The 21,381-nt window shown below is 35.7% G+C and overlaps 1 protein-coding gene across 2 annotated transcripts in view; it reads left to right on the plus strand.

Annotated features, from left to right (window-relative positions):
• Nucleotides 1-21,381, plus strand: part of LOC131068614 (E3 ubiquitin-protein ligase COP1) — a 67,931-nt gene that overhangs the window by 30,089 nt on the left and 16,461 nt on the right. For both annotated transcript variants that reach the window (XM_058003845.2, XM_058003844.2), the window contains exon 2: nucleotides 15,331-15,408. In XM_058003845.2, the coding sequence (XP_057859828.1) occupies nucleotides 15,331-15,408 (78 nt within the window). The remainder of the gene's footprint in view (nucleotides 1-15,330; nucleotides 15,409-21,381) is intronic.

Here is a 21,381-nt window from a genome sequence, read left to right on the forward strand (position 1 = left end):
TGATTGATCCTTTTTCGCGACATCTTCAGCAATCAGAGGCTTTATTCAAGAGAGGATAAGGTACCCTTGGGTATTTTATTCTGTGTTTGATAGTGTACAAAATACACGTCAACAATGCCATGTTCATGGAATGTGATTATTTTATTAAAAGAATGGAAGTGTACATATAGCATTCATGAAGACGATGTTTCTATTAAGAAACAATCGTAATCAGAAGAAAAATAGAAACTAACTAATATGTATATTATGATACATTATTGACCATTAATAATTAATAATAAAGATATTATTCTAATAGTCTATGTGAAATACACATATTCTATGTGCATTGAGTTTAAATTTAGGAATAATGTACTAATTTTTGCATTTAAATTGTGAAAATTAAGTTTTAATTTTGCTGTTAATATATGATTACTATTTAAATTCAAAGGCTTTCTTTTTGTAGAATAGAGAGGTTTTGGAGATACAAGGTCCATGTAGCATAGAGTGGATTTAATTTTGCATGTAGAATAGAGTGGATTTTGTCCGCATGAAATATACCTAGTCAATATGCATCAAGTTTAAACTATTAAGTGAAAAAAATGAAGTTTAATTTTTTTTCTTGATATGATAACTTCTTTGAGAATTTTTTTTGAAATGTGGACGAAGATTGGAAATTTGTGCAAAAGTTCGATAAATGTGTTTTGTTGTTTCTAGCCAGATGAATTATGCTTATTTTCATTATATTTGAGTAAGTGAAATATAAATAATTTGATCTCTAAGTTGAGAAAATTCACAAGAGTATTAACATTTAGGCACTTAAATCTGCAAATTCCCAAAGATTTACATGCTTGAAATGGACACAAGGTTAGGATGCTGAAATTTGTATAAAAATTTAGTACATGTGTAGCATTGATTTTTTCTAAATGGAATTTTCTTTATCCGTGCGCACTTAAGGAAACAGGTTAGGAGTTGAAAAGCCCTGGTGGAAAATAACAGTAGTTTCTCCTCCATACTAATGTATTCTTAGAGAGGTGTGTGTGTGTGTGTGATTATTCATGAATGTGTACATGATAAAGAGGTTAGAGAAAATTGACTACTCATGGAAAATAGTCATAAAAAATGATGAGTGTTAAAAATTCTCTCATGTAGTGAAAAAACTTCCCAGAGAGAAAAATATTTAGATAAAAAATATATTCAGGTATTCTTATATGCAATATTTAAGCATTTAACTCTCAATATTACAAGTATCGAAGGATTTATACACTCAAAATGAGCCACAAAAAAGAATTTATGCATTCAAAATGAACCAAAAAACATGTATAAATTTTTCTATGGAGTCTAAAATTGAAGACATGTATATTATAGATTCTCTCTGCCTGAAATTTAAAATCATAAGACTGGAATGCCGTGCAGAAGTTTGTTGAGTGTGTACTGCTGATTTTGTCTACATGAAATCCTCTTTCAGTTGTATATAAAACAAGCTTTAAGACTCGAGAAATTATTATAATTGAAGGATTGATTCATTTGAAGTGTACAAGAATTAAGGGCAACTGAAATTTGTTCAAGAAACATGCAGTATTGATGTTATCCACACAAAGTTTATTTGTTCAGGTGCTGTTTTTGATGTGTGAAGTTGAATTTTTTTGAAAATTATAGTTTTGAAAACATGTAGTGTATTTGGAGCTTCAGGCACTCGAAACTGCTCATATCAAAGAGTTTACACACTCAAAATATCTTGGAAATAAGCACAATTCTAAAATTAAAAGATGCAACCTTTTGTTAACTGTCTAGTTGCTTTTTTGTCTCAAATTTAAGAGCTTAATTATGTTTTCTTCCTTTTTAAAAATTGCAAAACCTGAGCATTGATTGTCTGCATTTATATTCAATATAAATGAGTATTGAAAATGGTAGAGCAAATAATATACTGGAAAAATTAAACCATGGCTGCACAAAATAAAAACAGATATATTGATTTATTGAATTCACTGGGATATTTTTTACATTACGTTGCATTTGCTTTAATAGCCTTACATTTCCTGTGACAAGAATAACTTCCCAAAGCTAACAACTAACTTTATTTATTTATTAATAACATTTATTTTATCTATAACATAAAAACCAACCTATTAATTATTTGTCTATCTATTCTATAAACTAAACTATTGATGTAATATATTCCAACGTTCCTCCCCTTTATTACATCAATCCGAACAAAGAATGAAACATTGCAAGAGTTGATTGCAGCAACCCTTCTAGAGACTTTGATGAAGTGCCTTCACCAATTCTCCCAGTTCACCCAAGAAACACTAAATTGAATGCATCAGCGAATCTCTTGACTGTCAAACTTGCAAAATATTTGTGGATCAAGACATACTCCATTATCCACAAGTACACTACTCCGTGAATCAAGAGAAACTCCATTATCCACAAGAAAAGATACCAACCAATTGTGAATAAAGACTTGCTCAATTATCCATAGTAACACAACCACCAATCAATTGTGAATCAAGACTAACTCAATTATCCATAGGTACCACTTACCAAATTTGCAAATCAAGACATTCTCAATTATTTGCAAACCAAACAAAGTTGTAATCCCCCTTGGTTCCATGAAGGGATTCAAGATGAAAGATGAAATGGTGCTTCTCATGCAATGAATCATCTTTAGGCGAGAAGCTAGCTTGAGATGATAAAAGACCTCCATCTTTGGATACCTTTGACCTCCAATTGGTCTTTGTTATACTTTATCCATCATGAGACTCTTCGATAGCACAAGCATGTGAGTTTCAAATCTCTATCAAGTGTAACATGAATGGCTTGAAGAACATTTACATTGTGTGAATTAATTATATTATTTGGACACCCTTACAATACTTCCTAACATTGCTGCAAAAATCTATTGGGGAAAAAATCTACAAACCAAAAGTATAAGATTTTGTTTTTAAATTGGAAAAAAATCGTATTGTCAAACAACTCAAAAAGGTAAAAAAATAGAAAAACCTACTTTAAAAAAAAAAATTCAAGTCATTTAAAACCAATTTCAAGCCTTTGAAACCACACAAACCTTCACAAGACATGCTATATTTCATAATATTATTGTTTGTAATCAAACTCCAAGATTCCCTCAAACCCCTCAAAGAACATTTGATTTTCACACTTTTAGATTTGAATGTTGTCAAATTTTTATTCATTTTTTAATTAATAATAAATATAATATTAATATAATAAAATCATTATGGCTTTCTAATATAAAATTATAAACATATAAGATCCTAAAACCCTAACAATTAACCGAAACTAAACTCCATGTAGCTTATAGTTAACCTAAACAATGAATATTGACAAATGCCACTAGAGATTGCCAGACAAGGTAAAATGATTTTAAACAAGGAGCAAAACATAGATTGCCATTTTGTGTAGGATAATGAGTATGGTTTTGGATCCTCAAATATGAATACAAATTAGTATATATATCTGCTAATAAAATAATTAAAATTATATTATTATATTAATTATATCAAAATTAATTAACTAGAAATATTTAAATTTACAACTAAAAATATCATTAAATTAATTTATTTAAATATTTAAAAAAATATAATTACTTGTATATCAAATGAAACAACTTAAATAAGTTCCTTTACATTATAATTTTTTTTATAAAAGTCAAAATATAATACAACCAACTTTATTATATACTATTTAAAAATGTGAGGCATAATGATAAAATCCATGAAATCACAAGCAATGTTGTCGTTTAGGGTTTCCTAACCTAACAACTAACATTATATATTTATTACTAAACATTTATTTTATCTAATATCTAACATAAAAACTAACCTATTAAGTATTTATTTATCTATTTTATAAACTAAACTATCAATGTAATATATACTAGCAATAAGACTATAAGGTTAGCAAGGTGCGTATGAATAAACGGACCATTATTTTTTTATCATTTGAATCAAGGGGCATGCTCAATAGTATGTTTTCCTTCAAGGTGACAAATCGTGTCTTCTGCGAACAATGAATCTATCAAGATTAATTAGGTATATAACAAATTATGTTTGTTTTCAATGCATTTTGAGGTTGAATTTCAAATTGTTAGACACTTTAACCATAAAATCATTGATCTGTAATAGACATGGATGTTCTGTTGTACAATCAATTAACACAATCCTTGATGCAACACCTTGTTTCTCACAATTCTATTCTTAATTGAACACCATTTAAGATTGCAAATTATTATGCTATTACAGCTTTGTGATCAATTTCTAACAACATACATTCATTATGCAAAGTAACATGCTCATATTCATCCCTACATCCTTTGAAGCCTTATTTCCATAGTCAAATACATACTACTACATATAGTTAAAAAACTTGGACTTGACAACTTGTTGGGAAAAACTAGGCAAATTTTGCAAACTTTAAAAAATACATGGATATGTAAAGTAATCTTGAAAAGCATGCATAAAACTAAAACTGCAAAGGTCATAAGTATTTTTTACTTCATTATATATAGAAAGTGAGTTCAATTCACATCATAGAGTTTTATATTTATAAATTACATGTGTATTAATATTTAACAAATTTCATCAGTGGAAAACTTGAGCCTAGAACAATATTTACTTTTTGGTGTATTAAACCAAAGTGTGGGTCTAGGGTGTTGAGACATGGACCAGCTAGGACTCGAACCTAGGACCTTCCATACGCTGCTGGAGTGCTCTACCACTGAGCTACTAGCCCCTCTTGGACCAGTCCATCGTCGGTCCGGGTGTGGCTTATTTCCAACACCAACACCCCCCCTTAAGCCACACCTCTTGTGTGCTTGGGGCTCCTAGCCTGGACCTGGCTCTGATACCATGTTGAGATATGGACCAGCTAGGACTTGAACCTAGGACCTTCCATACGCTGCTGGAGTGCTCTACCATTGAGCTACTGGCCCCTCTTGGACCTGTTGACGTGTATTTTGTACACAATCATACACAGAATAAAATACCCAAGGGTACCTTATCCTCTCTTGAATAAAGTCTCTGATTGCTGAAGATGTCGCAAAAAGGATCAATCAGGGTGACTCCAATGTTCTTTTATGTAGGGTCTCTACGTGTGGATAAGCACCAGTGGTCGTTGTGATTGCTGTTTCATCAAGGGGACTTACGTATCCGAATTGCAGGAACAAGATTTCCTAATACTAATGAATTCCAAAAAAGATCAAAAGGGTAAGGCTTGCAAGAGATAAACTCTAATCTAATCCTAAGAATGACTCAATGTAGGCTAGACTTGGCAAGATTCTACCAACTACAGTATTGCCAAGGAATTACAACTTTACTGAAACTGATGCGATCTTCTAAGGTGAATAATGATTTTCAAATCATCAAGAATCATAGGCACTACCATGAAGGTACATATCAATGACTCAATAATGAATGAAGGTTTATGCAATCCAAATATTTCCAGTCGACCACACAAGGCGTCCTTACAATCAGTAAGAAGCTAGTGGTTTGGAGTATGAATCTCACCAAAGATCAAGCCCAACACTTAGTCCTTCAAATTTAAATACTACTTTGACTGAGAATGATTCAAGAGAATAAACAACCATGAAGATAACCACAAGAATTGCAATAAAACACCATAACTTCAATATTTTATTGATCTCAAAGCCATCATAAACAACAATTGTTTGAAATTCCTTCTTCAAAGCTCAATCTTGCTACAAAATAACTTGCTTCTCAAAACTCTAACTATTTCTTATTGCTCTCTCTTAATTCTAATTTCTCCTATCTATATCAAAATGAAAATGAATGAGGGTATAAATAGTATCCTCAATTACAATGAATGGTCCAGATCAAAAGAAGATCAATGGCCAAGATTATGACACCTAAACCCTAATTAGGGTTTATTACAAATAGCCCCCTTTTTATTGAACAATATTAAATGCATAGCCAAATATTAAATTTGGCACAAAAATCTAGGAAACATAGACCAATGACAATTAAGGTGCCACATCATCTATAACAACCTTTCTTCTAGAATCTTATTCCCTTTCCAATGCTCCTTTTTAGCATATGCAATGAATCTAGACACGATTCCTTCGATCTCAGCAATTGGAATCTCAGGAAGATTCCTCATTCGTTCCTCCATGTGTATGACCTGATCGAAAGCCTTGAGCAGAGCAGTGTCCCATCCAGGTTCAAGTTCTTTGATCTTCTCAATCAGGAGCATGGTGGCAAACATCTGATCCCGTTGCTCATCTGTAATAACATTTTCATCTTTGCAAAAGATGACCTTGACTCTATCTTCTAATTCTTGCAAATCCACATCCGTCTCAACTGCAATCCTCCTGCCAAGAATAGTACATAATACTTCAAACACCTTGTCCTGGATCGGGTGGATAATCTCTTCAACCTGATTGCATTTGTTACTGATATCCTCAAAAAGAACTTCCTTCATCTGGAGTAAAGTTGACCATTGGAGTAAACTATGAGGTCCTCCATCTATTATCTTTTCTTGTGCTAAGACCTTCCTTGATGTTTGTCTGATTACTTGCAGGACAGGAATGATAACATCCTTAGTATGAGCAAAAGCAGCTACAGTTATCATTAGGTTGTGGATGACCTCAAGAACCTGAATAGCTCGGTGAATGGTCTGCATCATCCTTGTTGCAAATTCAATAACAACTGTATGGGATTTGTCAATCCAAGAGCTCATAAGCTGGACCAAACTCCTGACTCTCTTTGCCTCGCCAACTGATTCAAGGGGAAGTGCCTGTGCATGAGATACCGCTGGATCCTAACGCCTCAAAGGCTGATTGAGATGACTAAAGTAGCCTCTCCAAGCACTGACCTCTCGCTCAAGCTTCCTATTCTTTTCCATTTCTTCTCTAAGCTTGTCCTTAAGTGCCTCAAATGAATCAGTGGCATCATCCAACGTCTGCTCGGCTGTGAGTGGACCAAGCTCAAATGTCTCTACATCATATTCCTCTGCAAGGATCTCACCTTCATACTTGTCCACTGCTGGTGTAGCTATCTGCAATTTCCTGGATCTTGTCTCATCTCTGATCATCTTGGACATCTTAGTAGCCTTCCTCCTTTTCTGTCACTTCCTGAGAATTTCCAACAAGGCTCTCTAAATCAATCACATTATCCTCGTCCTCGATCACAATCACCCTCGTTAGCCTCTCCTTTAACCAATTTGGAATGGCAGATCTTGTTTCTCTAACCTGTATCTCATTAGGCAATGTTTCTTCTTCTCTGAGAGGAGATGTCACTTCGTCATCGTTCTTGTCTTCATGTAGCTCATTGACTTGGAGAGATTGGCTTGATGAACGTTGAGGTGCCTGTCCTTCTTCCTGTTTATCGTTTTGTACCATTGATTCCATAGATTCCTCCATTTCAAGTGTCCTCTTCTCCTGTCGAGAAGATGTGCCGGATGAACGATCTCTGTTGGCTTCTTGCTTCTTCTTGGAGGATTCTCTTTTCTCAGGTCTCTCTTTTCTCTTTGAGCCTCTAGGATGGGGGTTGCCTTCACTTGTGTTTCTGGGATTAGGATTACCTTCACTTACACTAGCTCCTCCTTCGCCTGGTCTTTCCTCCAAAGTAAAAGTCATAGATATACCCTGCTCTCTCAACTTTTGATGTTGCACATCAACCCATCTGCGAGTACAAGACAAGATTGGAGCCATCAAGGCATCTAGATCCAAAATTTCAGGTTCATTCCAATCTAGCCTCACTGCTTTGCTCTCTCGGTCATAAGATGATTGGAGATGTCTGCCACTGTCCTAAGCTTGGTCGGCCACTTTGTAAATTTTGCATTTCCTGATAAAGTCTAAAGGCAATTTGGAATGCATCTTTCTTTTCACTTCAAGATCATCTGAGAGATTCATCACAAAGTCCTCTACCTGAGGTTCATGTCTGTATTTCCTTCCGACTGTCTCTTCTATATACCCATAAGGATCAAAATTCTCTCTCATGGCAAAGAATGAAAATGAATATAAAGCTAACTCCTTTTCTGCATCATCCATGGCTAGAGCATTAGGACATACCTCAACTGAATTTCCTAGTATGATAGGAACGGGAACTCCATTTCCATGCTTGTGTCTGAATGCCTTTGCATACGCTGCCAATTGTCTAGTTACCTCAAGTAACACTATTCTGTCTGTCGGATATCTTGGCAACATGTAGGGAGGTGAAGGACATCCATGAACTCTAATATATGTAAACTTCTGAAATTGGATGAACCAAGCACCGTACCTCTTTACAAGCTCTTGTGCATCTTGAGATAGCCGATTGTGAATCCCGCCTTGCAATGTCCTGGTGATGTTCATCGTGAAGGTATCATTGACCAACTTGTAGTCACTTCCTGGAGGATGATGCAAATGAACATAGGAATCACAAACTCTGACTTCCCCGGGCCCTCTCCCGATCACTCCTCTGTGAGGCAGTCCTGCATATTCAAAACTCTTGATCAAGGCATATATGATGTATGAACTCATGTGGAAGGACTTGGTAGCCTTCAGTCTCCTTAACTGCACGTCCAAGCAATGGCTACTCATTCGAGCCCAATGAATTGTTCCTTTTCCTTGAACTATCACTTGGATGAAGTAGAACATCCACTTCTCAAAATAGAAGGCTTGAGGAGCCCCTGTAACTCGGTTGAGTAATGTTATCAAATCTCTGTACTCCTCCTGGAAGTCGATCCTATGTGGTGTGTTCGGAATCTTGCTCAGGCGAGGACGACTCTTGAGTAACCAATTCTTGTTGATGATGCTCAAGCAAGTGTCTGGATCATCTTCATACATGGACCTGGCTCCTTCTAAGCTTTTATAAATCATATCTTTATGTTCTGGCAGGTGAAGAGCTTCACTGATAGCCTCCTCTGAAAGATAAGAAAAAGTGTCTCCCTCCTTGGACACTATCGATCTGGACTGTGGATCATAATGGCGAGCACACTCGATCATCAACTCATGGCATTGGACTGTTGGAGGGAAGCCGGCCGCCTTGATAATGCCACTTTCAATTATTCTCCTTGCGACAGGTGATGGCTTGCCAATGTAAGGGACCTCTCGAAACTTCTTCACACTGAAGTTTCCCAAGTTAGTATCTCCAATGTTGCTCCACTTAGACACGATCTTGGTCTCCAATTCTTCGTTCTTCTGATCTTCCTTCATGAGGGCTGGATGACTGGTAGATACTCCTGCCTTCGGGGTCGCCATCGTGACACCTACACAACATTTCATAATGAGTAATAGATTTTGCAATATAGAAATATAGACTAGATTAAAGATAGAATTTAGGAAACTTCATGATAAGTCTTTGAGTTATCATTTCCTAAATACGATTGAGCTACTGGAAATTCAAAATTTCAAAATTCAAAATTCAAGACTGAGACTAGGACGATTAAAATTCAAAATTTGAACAAGGGAACTTCTCCATACCTCACTTTGAGAGCTAACTCTAACAAAAGGATGCAAAATTAGGAAATTCGCCTAGGCAAAATGAAGATTGAAGTCTTCAACGTGAGGTTCCTCTAGCAAATGCGTCTCCTTTATTAACTTCACCACCTTGAGGGCAAATTCGCTCCACCATAAACAAAGTTCGCACTCCTCTTGATGAGATCTCGCACTTCCTTATTTGCCTCTCCAAATCGCATATGAACAATGATTGAATGATGGTTGAAACATGCTCACATACCTTCATTATATAGGCGCTCACCTCTTTGCAATCCCTATAGGCCGACTTGGAAATAAGGCAAATAATAACAAAATTTAAATAAAAAGAGGAGGCCGACTTTTGTAAAAACATTAAAATAAAACCCAAGCGCTCTCTTTTTATTTAATTTAATAATTAATTAATTTTAATGCCTTTGTATTTAATAATTTCGATTTTTAAAAAGGCTAAATTAATCATTAAATGCCTCATGCGTTATTTTTAAATGCTAATTCAATTAAATATTTCAAGTTTTATCGATTTTTAGCATTTAATGCATTTCGAAAATATTGGCGCCTAATCATGGGAGGATTTTGGAATATTAACAATATCGCTCTGGTCCCTGGGAGAGGGACAGGAGCGAACTTTGTGTTTGAGCTCAAAATTGTTGACTTTCGACGTTAACCCCTTGTTCATCATCTTCCTAAAGATATTTTCGATCTTGCATGTCCTTGCCTTGACGTGGTCTAGGAAGGAAATGCTTGTTTCAATGAATATCGCCCTGGTCCTCCAGTGAAGGACAGGAGCGAACTTTTGTTCCTTGTGCTAATCCTTGATCATATCAACTTTCAATTGCTTTCAAAATGCAAAATAGTGTCTCTTACTCCTTCTTGAACATTTGAAACGGAAGTGACACCTCAAAATTGGACACACTTGCATATTTCGCTCTAGTCCCTTGGAGAGGGACAGGAGCGCCTTAGTCATTTCTCATCACTTTTCGTGGTCTCTGTAACCTTGCTTTCCTTCGAAGCACCTCCAACATCTTCGCCACCTTGTGCCTTGGCTTGGATCCGACCAAACTTGGAAGGGACGACTTGATAATCTATATTTCGCCCTGGTCCCTAGCAGAGGGACAGGAGCGATTTTGTATTTATTAGCTCAATTGTGTTTCGCCAACTTTCAAAATTCATCTTTGACGGATTGGTTGGGTGGCCCTTCATTCATCTCTAGCTTGAAATTCGCTTTTCCTTGGTCCAAAACTTGTCCTTCGAGAAAATCGCTCTGGTCCCTTGGAGAGGGACAGGAGCTATCTTTAAAATTCGCCTTGGTCCCTGACAGAGGGACAGGAGCGAACTTGACTTCTTGGGTAGATTTTCTCCTTCGGGGTCCATTCAAGTTATATTCAATAGGCAAAACGCACCTTCCTTGATCTCTTCCACATTGCGAAATCATTTAATCCTGCAAGGATAAGGCAAACTTGGTGTTCAAGCTCCGGTCCTTCAGTGAGGGACAGGAGCGATTTTGTCATTTTAGCATATTTCCTTGCTTGCAAATTACTTCAAACTATATTCAATGGGCAAAAGATGCCCTCCTTGATCTCTTCCAATCCAAAAATCGTCTTGGTCCTGCAAAGACAGTGCAATTTTGAGAAACAAGCTCCGGTCCTTCAGTGAGGGACAAGAGCGATTTTTGTCCTTAAGGCCAAATGTTCAACTTTCATTGCAAATGACTAAGTCTGGATGCTCCATTAGGTTGATTTCATCTCTTATTGCGTCCTTGATGCCTTAATTTTGATCAACTAAGACCAAAAATGGTCTAAGTAGGCCATTTCGCCCTGGTCCCTGGCTGAGGGACAGGAGCGATTTAACCTTAAACCTTGCAACTTGCCATTTTTGAGTCTCAAAATCTTCAAAAACCCCCTATTTATGTTCAACTGCATCTCCTGGCGATCCTGCACAAGACAAATGAAACAAGTTAATAACCAAGAGGTATAAAATACCAACTTCGCCCTGGTCCTTGACTGAAGGACAGGAGCGATTTTACCCCTATAGGCCAAAATATCAAGAATTTAGGCTTTCAGTCACTTCACAAGGCATTACTAGGTCATCTCCGAGGCCAGGGGTCAATTATCAAACTTTCCAAAATTTGGTCAAAATTCACCCGGACAAAATTGCACAATTCCATCATCAACACTTAGGTAAAATTTGAACTTGCTTTCAAAATTCCTACTGGACCTAGTCAGACACACCTGACATCCTGACAGACTCATCTTATTTCAAAATTGCAATCCATACGAGAATGCTCAATAATCTTCAAAATTTGACTGGACTTCAGCTTGAAAATATCAAAAAAGGAAACCCTAAGGCTTAACCCTAGTCCAGACGACTCACTCACTTACTCAAAACCCTAAAAGCAGAGAGAAGAACAGGCAAACCAAGCAAAAAAGAGGGGGTCCCCATTTTAATGGGGTGATGTGTGAAATGGTCACAACAGGACCCCAGTCCATCGTCAGTCCGGGTGTGGCTTATTTCCAACACCAACATAGGGATGGCAGGTTTTGGGGCAGATCTCCCAATAGTATCAAGAGGCAGCACTTCTTCTGGAGGTTTGGGGGTAGAGCCTTAGTGGGGTCAAGGGGCTGACCCTCATGGGGTTTGGTGATAGTGCACTTGTTGCAATATAGGACCGAGCCAAGTGGCAAAGCCCTTGTGCCAAGCCCAAATTAAGGCCTTTGAGACTACATGAAACTTCACGACACATGCTCAAATGAAAAAAGCACAGTTCAAATGCTCAAAAAAATGGAAAAATGATTTTTTTCTTGGCAAATAACCTGTCATAAGCATGGCTGAGTTTTTCCCTTGAATTTTGCCAATAGCATGCTGCAGTAAGTAACTTGTGGGTTCTCTAATTTTTTTTATCTATGCTACTATACAGGTGAATTCTTAATTGATCCACTAAACCATAGTCCAACCAAGAGTATGCTTATGTGAGGTTAATTCCAACAATTATTAGTTGTGAATAACAAGAACTATGCTTGTGATTACACATACAATTATTCATCCTTGTATTCACTTGATTCTTATCTTCTTGTGCTAAGAGATAATATAAACTTGCAAGAAAATAATGCAAGCAAGTGATAGGAACGACATCACATGAAAAGAAGATCAAGACAAGCAATTTTAGCCCAGAGAACTTGGATATGGAGAAACTCCAGAAAACTATCCATTATCAACTGGTTGTACAAGTTTCCTTCCTTTTTGAGGATCTTCAAGATCAACATTCCAGCATCCTAACACTTACACCTAGTGAACTCCATAACTAAGCATACTCAAAGTTTCAAATTATCTCTAGAATTCATTACAATGGAGTTCAACCTTTTAATTGCCACATTCTCTAGGATAAGAATTGGAAATTGGAATACATTCAGCATTCTCAAATTGAGCTCCTTCTAAGCTCACTTTAACCTCTTACATGCCTTCACACATCTTGTATGCTTCACTCCATACCCCAATGTGTGTATTTATGAACAAGGATGAACACAAGCCAAAAACAGGAATTGAAACATCTCCCATGTGAAGGGAATAATAACTGATCCAATCCCCCTAAAGACTCTCGGCTTTGCTTTTTTTATTCTTCTAGGTTATGAGTTCTGTAATGGCTGAGATGAGATTTTTCAACTAGTGACTTTTTCAGCTTTGACTAAAATTGTATTATGTTTTTGGCCACATCTAAAGCTGTCACTGATACATCATCTTACTTGCAGAGATTATATCTTTTGCGTAGAGATTCAAAATGACATGTCATTTTTGAAATTGCATAATTTTTTGGGAGGAATATAAATGTGTAAAACATTCAACTTTTGATATCTCCCTTACGATGCACTTACCTTGAAACAAAAATTTATTTAACATGCTCTAACACTCAAAAGTCAGTCAACTTATTTGACTGACATTGATTATTTGATGATCCAATTCTGGGTCATTTATGCACAGAAATTGGCATTTTAAACACTAATATTGTAGATATCATCTATCAAGTATGTAGGCACTGAAGTTGCAATTATAAATTATTCAAGTGCTTAAACTTTCAATTGTTTAGGCACTTAGATGCTCAAACTTTCCATTTCTGTCTTCATAATGTTCGATTGCTAATTTCTTTTTATGAGCCTCTAAGTTTAAGATGAGAATGCTTAAATAATTGCGTTCAATAGATGTATGGTATTAATTTGCATGCGTGAAATATGTTTATTATGTGTCTTTCAATGTGCAAAGAATCATTTCTTTTTTTGAGTTTGAAAATATGCACTGAGAAAAAGCATCTAGGATATCAATATACATAGTATTAAGAATTTATACACTCAAAATGTTATAAGGTAAGCATGGTTCTAATTCAGAAAAGACGTGACCCTTTTTTGGTTACTATGTAGCTAAGTTTTTGTCTACACAACAATATTTAATCTTGTGTACATTTGGAGTGTTTGAAATTTAAGTTAGATATATTTAGTTTTGAAAACCTGCACGGAGAATATGAGCATTTAGACTATCAAATTACAATTATTTAGCATTTTACTCCTAGAAAAAATATTAAGTGTGTTGGTACTATAAAAATCAATTTTTAAGTGATTTGACATTCAAATTGCAATTATTGAGCATATTGATGCTCAAAACTGAATCAAAGGATTTATATACTCATAATTTACAGAAAATAAGTTTCCTTAGACTATTGGAAAGCTATGCCCCTTTTTAAATTTTTTTATCAAACGTGTGGGAACAATGCTTTAATTTTTATTAGAAAACCTAAAACACAATAGATTTTTTATTTGATCTGGGAAATATAGCACAGAATATGTTTGTTCCTGTGCATTTTGAGTATGTGAACTATAAATGGTTTAGTATTTTCTATTTTTTAAGTCTCTCAAAACTTGCTAATATCAAAGGACTGGCACACTAAAATGCACATAAAATAACAACAAGACTGAAATTTTGTCTAGAAGTTATGAACTTTTAAGAAGTGTGTTGTGTTGGTTTTGTCTGCATGAGATATGCTTATTCTGTTTGCATTTTGAAGTTGTATAATTTAAAATATCTAGAATTTCTAATTTGATTCATTAATGCTAAATAAAAAAACTAAAGTACTAAGGTTCTCATGTTGGGCAAGTATAATCAACTATGCATTGTTCACTCAAAGTACACGTAAAATAAGTGTGAGACTGAAATTTTAAAGTAGAAAGTCTTGTAACTGCCAACTGCAACTCTTAAGTCACTTTTTGTTTCAAATTTAAGAGCGTAGGACATGAGTTATCTCTAAGTGTGAAAATTGAGACTTTGTAGCATTAATATTTGTATCCTGTTTCTTTAACAGAAATTACAGTTTTTCTTTGTGCATATTGAATGTGTGAAGTCTAAATTGTTTGATATTTTTAATTTTGTTAAATCATTTGTTGCAAATAATTATTTCAAGCTGTAAGATACTCAAAACCACAATTTTAAGGAATTTACACACATAAAATGCTTATAAATCTGAGTATGGTCCCAATTTTGTAAAGATGGAGCCTTTTTTGTTTCAAAGTTTTCTGTAAAAATTGCACCACAATCTTAAAACACCAAGGACTCAGGAAAGTGCATATATTACAACTTTTTCCAGTGTATAATTCAGAGTCCTTTCTCCCTTGTTCTTCTCTGGCTTTTGATTGAATTTGATGTCTGTGTGGGCATTGGATCATCATTTTGTATGATGTTTTAACCAAATATATAAGATCTCAAACTGTCGTATTTGATGAATCTTATTATAGCAATAAGTTTGTAGCAATAAACAAACATTGACATATTATAGAAATATGTCTTACATTCATGCCCATGAAAGTGAAAAAGGGGGATTCTTTGTATAAAATTTTATGACATCATTCCTTGGCATCTTGTAGCTTTTGAAGAAGACATCTGCTTGTCAATTAGCAAGTACCACATCACCGGCAGAGCATCTTCGACAGTCTTTACAACAGGTTAGTGCTGCTTCTGACTGCTTATTCCAAGGATTGATTTAACCATCTATCACATTCTTGTCATCTGCTGATTCAACCCTTTTATTGTTTGAACCTTTTTTTTGCGATGTAATAATTTTGGCATGTAAGTCTTTGTTAGTTGTTTGAATTTATTTCAGATCATTTAAAGAACAGTATCCATTCTTATGGGCCTTCCTTCCTAAGGTCTTTTGTGTCCTGTCAAAAGTTGATGCACATCATAGTTGAGCATTGAAACTTCGCTTAGAATTGTGACTAGACTAGGTAGGCTGTTTGAATGTTAATGCCGCATTGTGAGGATTTATCCCACATTCATCACTTCATGTTGTATTAGTACAATTGGTTAATGTTTAATTGTGTGGATTTATCCTATACATTAGTTGTGCCTCATAGGTCACCAGTCAAATAACACTATATCAATGAGGTTGTTGTACAAGTCGTAATCAACTATTAAAGAAGCAAAGTACCTAATGTGAGCAGGATCTACTTGTGTTTTATGTCTGAGATCTGTGGTAACTGAGGCCATGATTCTGGCATTGGCTTGAGTGTATTACTTTTTGGTTGGCTAGGGCTGTGTGGCATATGGCTGAGAAGAGCTGTGTTACAAATATTATCTAGTGCAAAACATTTATTTTTGTGCAAGGTTGCATCTGTAGGTGTGTTGTTTTCAGCATTTTGTGGTGCTGTGTTTTTGCTGTTGAGGCCAGCACAGTTTATCTCAACATTATTTTTTGGGGGATATGAGTGGCAACCCATGGCAGGTATAGTCTGTGTTGACTACAGATTTGTGGTGAGTGTTGGTGGTGTGATTTTGGAGGTTGTATGTTGTAGAAGCAATGTGGTTGTCATTCCATGTTTTCAGAAAAAAATGTAGTAATATTAAAAAACATAGCACCAATATATTTTAGAAAACAAACATTTGCCTTTCAAAAATAAGGTGTGGTGTTTTAACTATCAATAGAAAGAGGGGTGCACAGTCACAAAGAGACATAGAACATAACAGGTTGTGTATGGACATATCTGGGTTGGGAAGCTTTGCAATGATTTCAAAATTTAACAAAAATCTGTTTGCATGCTTTTAATCACAAAAGTATTACACTCGTTTTCTTTTTAATTAAAGCTTTTGTTCTGCGTGACAGTTTTTAACTTATTTTGACATATTTTTTGAAATTGGTATTCTGCAAGCTCTCTACAGTGGTGCAGTTGGAATTCAGTTTCAGAGCCCCCAACAGTGAATTTTCAGTTGTTTTTGTTGAGGTGCATTTTTGCATTTGCATTGTTTGTTTCTTGTGAGATTTGCATTTTGTTTAGTTTTTTAGAGTTGTTTGATTTTGTTTATGGATGTGGATGTTCTTGCTAGTGTTAAACAACCATCAATCACAGAACACGTTTCTCTACACATTTGTTCCTCTCTCTCTCTCTCTCTCTCTCTCTCTCTCTCTCTCTCTCTCTCTCTCCTTTGGTGATTTGTCATTCAAGCTATAAATTTGGTGTGGAGGGAATTATAGTGTTAAGAGGGGTGGTTGAGCCTTCTAGTTATCATGTATTATTATGCTATATAAAGCCTTTGACCACTGTGAGCACTGAGCAGTTACATCATTATACATACATGAAACCAAAGTTTTAAAACTTGGACTCGCCACGGACTCGGCAAACCAAAAAATTGGACTCGGACTCGGACTTACCATGGACTCGGCAAACCAAAAAATTGGACTCGGACTTGGACTAGTGAAAGACTCGCGAAAGACTTGGCAAAAAAAAAAGAACCGTAGTTTTACAAAAAAACATAAAGAAATTAATGCATTTAGAGAACATAAGAGCCATAATTGAAACATTACACATATCATATGATCTCCAAACTCTCAATATTTGAAATCTCATCATTCATACTCATAGTTTCAAACTTTAAAATGTATAATAGCAGCATAAGTATATAAATGTTTACAAAATTACATATAATGATAGGTCTAGATCTTGGGGGAGTGAGGAGAGACTGAGATAGAGAGTGGTAGAGAGAGGGGATAAAGGAAGAGTGATAGGGAGATAGATAGGTCTAAAATTCAGGGCAGATAAAGAGAGAGAGAGAGAGAGAGAGAGAGAGAGAGAGAGAGAGAGAGAGAGAGAATGCTAATAGGAGCCTATTGATTACTGAAATTTGACTAAGTCTGAAAATTTAAAAGATCTTTTAAAACCTAGAATTTGCATTATAACTCCTAGAGATCTGAAACCACTCTCAAACATCCTGCCAATATATACATGAAATATAATATTGAAATGTGACTTATACTTAAATGTTATATTTTATGTATATATTCTGATGAAGAGAATGAGATTGACTTGAAACCCTTCAAACCTGTTTTCACCAATAAACAATGCCAAATGAATGAAAAAAAACAAAAAAACACTTTAATAGCTTGTTGGGCGTGTTTTCTGGGTCGCGCGAGTCCGGGTAAAAGACTCACGAGTCCTTGGGAAGGACTTGTTTGGATTCGGCTCGCGAGTCCTTGGCGAGTCGACTCGGCCCGCCAATGGACTCGTGAGTCCGTGGTGAGTCCACGAGTTTTAAAACTATGCCTGGAACCTTTTTATACCATCTTGTACGATGCCACTCTACTCTCCCACATCATTTTTTTCTCTTGTATAGATCTACTTCCATGTGCTTGATAGATATATCAAAAGGATTGGTATATTGAGAGGATTGTTATTCTATGTCATCACTCTTCCATGTATTGATTGGTATATAATAAGGTGTGAAATATTCGGCAGTTTGGCTTGCTAGGGCGATAGGTATATTGAAAGGTAGGGGTGATAAGGGTTTCTTCTAGGAGAAATAAGGAAATTTTTTGGAAATCTTAAATGTTTGAAACTCCTCACGCTTTGCACATAACAACATGAATCAGTTGTTCTCATTGGTAGTGAGGACTAGTTTGAGTGGAAATGACATATTCATATTGGACATTGTTAGTGAGGATTCAACTACACTTTAGAATGCCTAATGACATTTTAGTGCGATATTAACATGGGTTGAATTGTTAGAGATTAAAGGTGAAGTTGTTGAAGTATGTTGATATCCCAATTCAAATGCAACTAATCAAGTGTGACACTAGATATTTTTTTGCAACAATTGGGGAGGATGTATGAGGTTAGTGACATTTATCAGTTGGTCAATTTAATAGTGGCACTAAATAGTCTTAGGGAGCACAATATCCTTGTGTATCTAAATAGGCTTGAAGAATATAGGACCAAGCCCGTGGCTTTAGGATAGACTTGTGGAATTATGATAAGTGAATGTACACCCTTGTTGTAGAGAATCTTTTGGTGTTGTACAATAATCTCTCAACTCTCATGTGGGATGATAGTAAAGTGAATAACACATCATGGGAGCATCTTAAGGAACAAGTTATTGGTTAAAGAGGAGTAGTTGGAATGGTTGAATTTTTTTTGAATGACATCCTCAAAAGCCCTTGTTTCTACATCAAAGGGTTTAGTTGTTCAAAAGAAGAAAACATTTCAGAGGAAGAATTTTTGGAATGTTGGTGTGCTATTCACCTATAGAGAGTTTTTGGGTGAGAGAAGATGTTTTATTGTTCAAGATCCCATTGATAGTGTTTGATTGCAAACTAGTAATAAGCTACATAAACCTGTGTGGTAAGCCGTGATAAGTTTCAAATGTTGTAGTATGGAGGTTTGCCATAGCCTTGTGTTGCTATGGTAGCAATTGCAAGGTCTTTGGTGGATAAATCTTTATTGCATCTTAATTTGAGTAGTTGTTGGATTGTGTATAGTAGTGCAAGTGCACATGCAGCACTACTATAGTGCATGCTGTAGAGGATGCTCAAAGGTACCACAATTGGTTATAAGCAATAAATATTTTTATATTATCACGAACCATAGTTTGGTTTTGATTGTAGTGCTGGAAAACATATAAACACAATTTAGGTGTTTCGATCAACAATCTGACTATGTATCTCTATTAGTATCCAAGCATATGCAGTTGTTATTCTTGTGGATAAGTCATGGTTTGCATAGTGTGTGATATGCTACCATCATGGGACAATCATGAAATGGTTGAATGATTGCTGGTATTCCAAGGGGAAGTTAGAATTGTTGAAATAGTTGGGATCTGAAGAGAATGATTTAGTGGCTATATCTAAATGTTGCTATATATGGAATAGGTTGATGAGAGATTGCCTGATGATGTTATGATGTTGTAAAGTGTGATTTCAAAGGTTGTATGCTGTAGTTTGTAGATTGAGACTCTATGAAAGAGACCAAATGTATTTAAAATTTGTTTCTTGGCCAATACAATTGTAATTGCCGTTTTGCTAGTGGGATTTTTCTTGAAAGGTTTTCCCACATAAATCCTTGTCTTGCATATTTGGTTTGCGTATTGTTTCATGTTCTTCCTTACTGCAGATGATTCGAATTATTACAACAAATGTAATTTTATTTGATCACACAATTTAAAGTGTTCCAATATCCTAGATTATTGTTTGTCTATGATAGGTATTAATTTCCAACAAGAATTAGAGTAATGAGATGAATTAGAAACAAGAAAAATGATAGAGTAGCTAAAGAAAGTACACAAAATATAGATAAAACATAAATCAACCTTCTAAGCAAGCTGAGGAGGTGTTGGTGTATGAGGTCAATCGCTTTGGATGCAGGCCATAGGAAATTTGAATGTTTGGTATGGCATGCAAAATAGAAAGTAGTAAAAAGAGTGGATGAATACCTTGCATAATTTGCCAAAGTTTCTTCTTTTAGTGATCGCTGTGTTAGTTGCATGATAACATTGATTAGTACTACTAATAAGGCATCAATTGGATTCTTGATATCTATGCCCCTAAGCTCATTGACCTTGACAAGGGTAGTTTACTTTCCTAGAAACAAGGAGTGAGTGGTCATAATGTTGTGTTCGGCGATGGTTTTTTAATACTAGCACTTGGTGGGGGTACTATGAACTTTGAAGTTCAAGAATTGCTTATTTTATATTGTTTTGTACGCTCTTGGCATGCTGAAGAATCTTTTGTTGATATGACATCATAAGGGTATAAGATTGAGTTTCTTGAAAGCAGGGGTTGGATTAAGGATCTATAGAACAAATTCTTTGTTGTTGTAATTAGTACTTAGAAGGATAATTGGTGGATCTTTGACAAATTTTGTGATCAAGAGAATCGAGAATTGATTGCATCAATGGATGATGCTTGTCATTTGCAACAAGAGAGATTGGGACACTTGAATACTAGAGTATTGCTTTCTTGAAGAGGCACAATATAGTGTATGTTGTTCCATGTGTCACTACATCCAAGGATGCTTGGGAAGCGTTTGTGTATGGGAAGCATCATAGGGAACCTGATGCAGAAGCATCTGAGAAGACTGGTAATCAGCATCAACCAAAAACATTTCCGGTTTCTTTTGCTTCAGTTTTGGTTTTGTTCTTAGTTTTTCAGGTGGTAATCAGTTGTGGCACGGTTGGAGATTGTTGAAGTTTCTAGTGACCAAATTTGGTCTCTCTGATGTTTACCTCACTGATTGGTATGAAATGGGGGCTTTGGAACAGGCCATGGACATCCATCAAATCATAAAAGACACAAAATTTTGTCAGATGTAGTTGCAACTGCCCTGGTAAACGTGTGTGCAAAATGTGGAAGCATAGAAAGGGCACATAAACTGTTTGACAGATTGCCTCAAAGAAATGTTGACTCATGAACTGCAATGATTCAGGATATGCATAAACTGGATTTGTCGAAGAGGCTTTAGACACTTTCAAGCAAATGAAACTTGCAGGTTTGAAGCCAAATTCTGCAACCTTTGCCAGCATCTACACGATCTGTGGAGTGGCAGTTTAGGAGCTAGGTATGGATATCCATCGAAGCATAATGGGAAAAGACTTTAGAAACTTTCAAACATATGCAATTGGTGGCTGAAAAGCCTGAATGCACAACCCAAGTC

Source organism: Cryptomeria japonica, chromosome 3 (assembly GCF_030272615.1).
Source record: "Cryptomeria japonica chromosome 3, Sugi_1.0, whole genome shotgun sequence".
Taxonomy (NCBI): domain Eukaryota; kingdom Viridiplantae; phylum Streptophyta; class Pinopsida; order Cupressales; family Cupressaceae; genus Cryptomeria; species Cryptomeria japonica.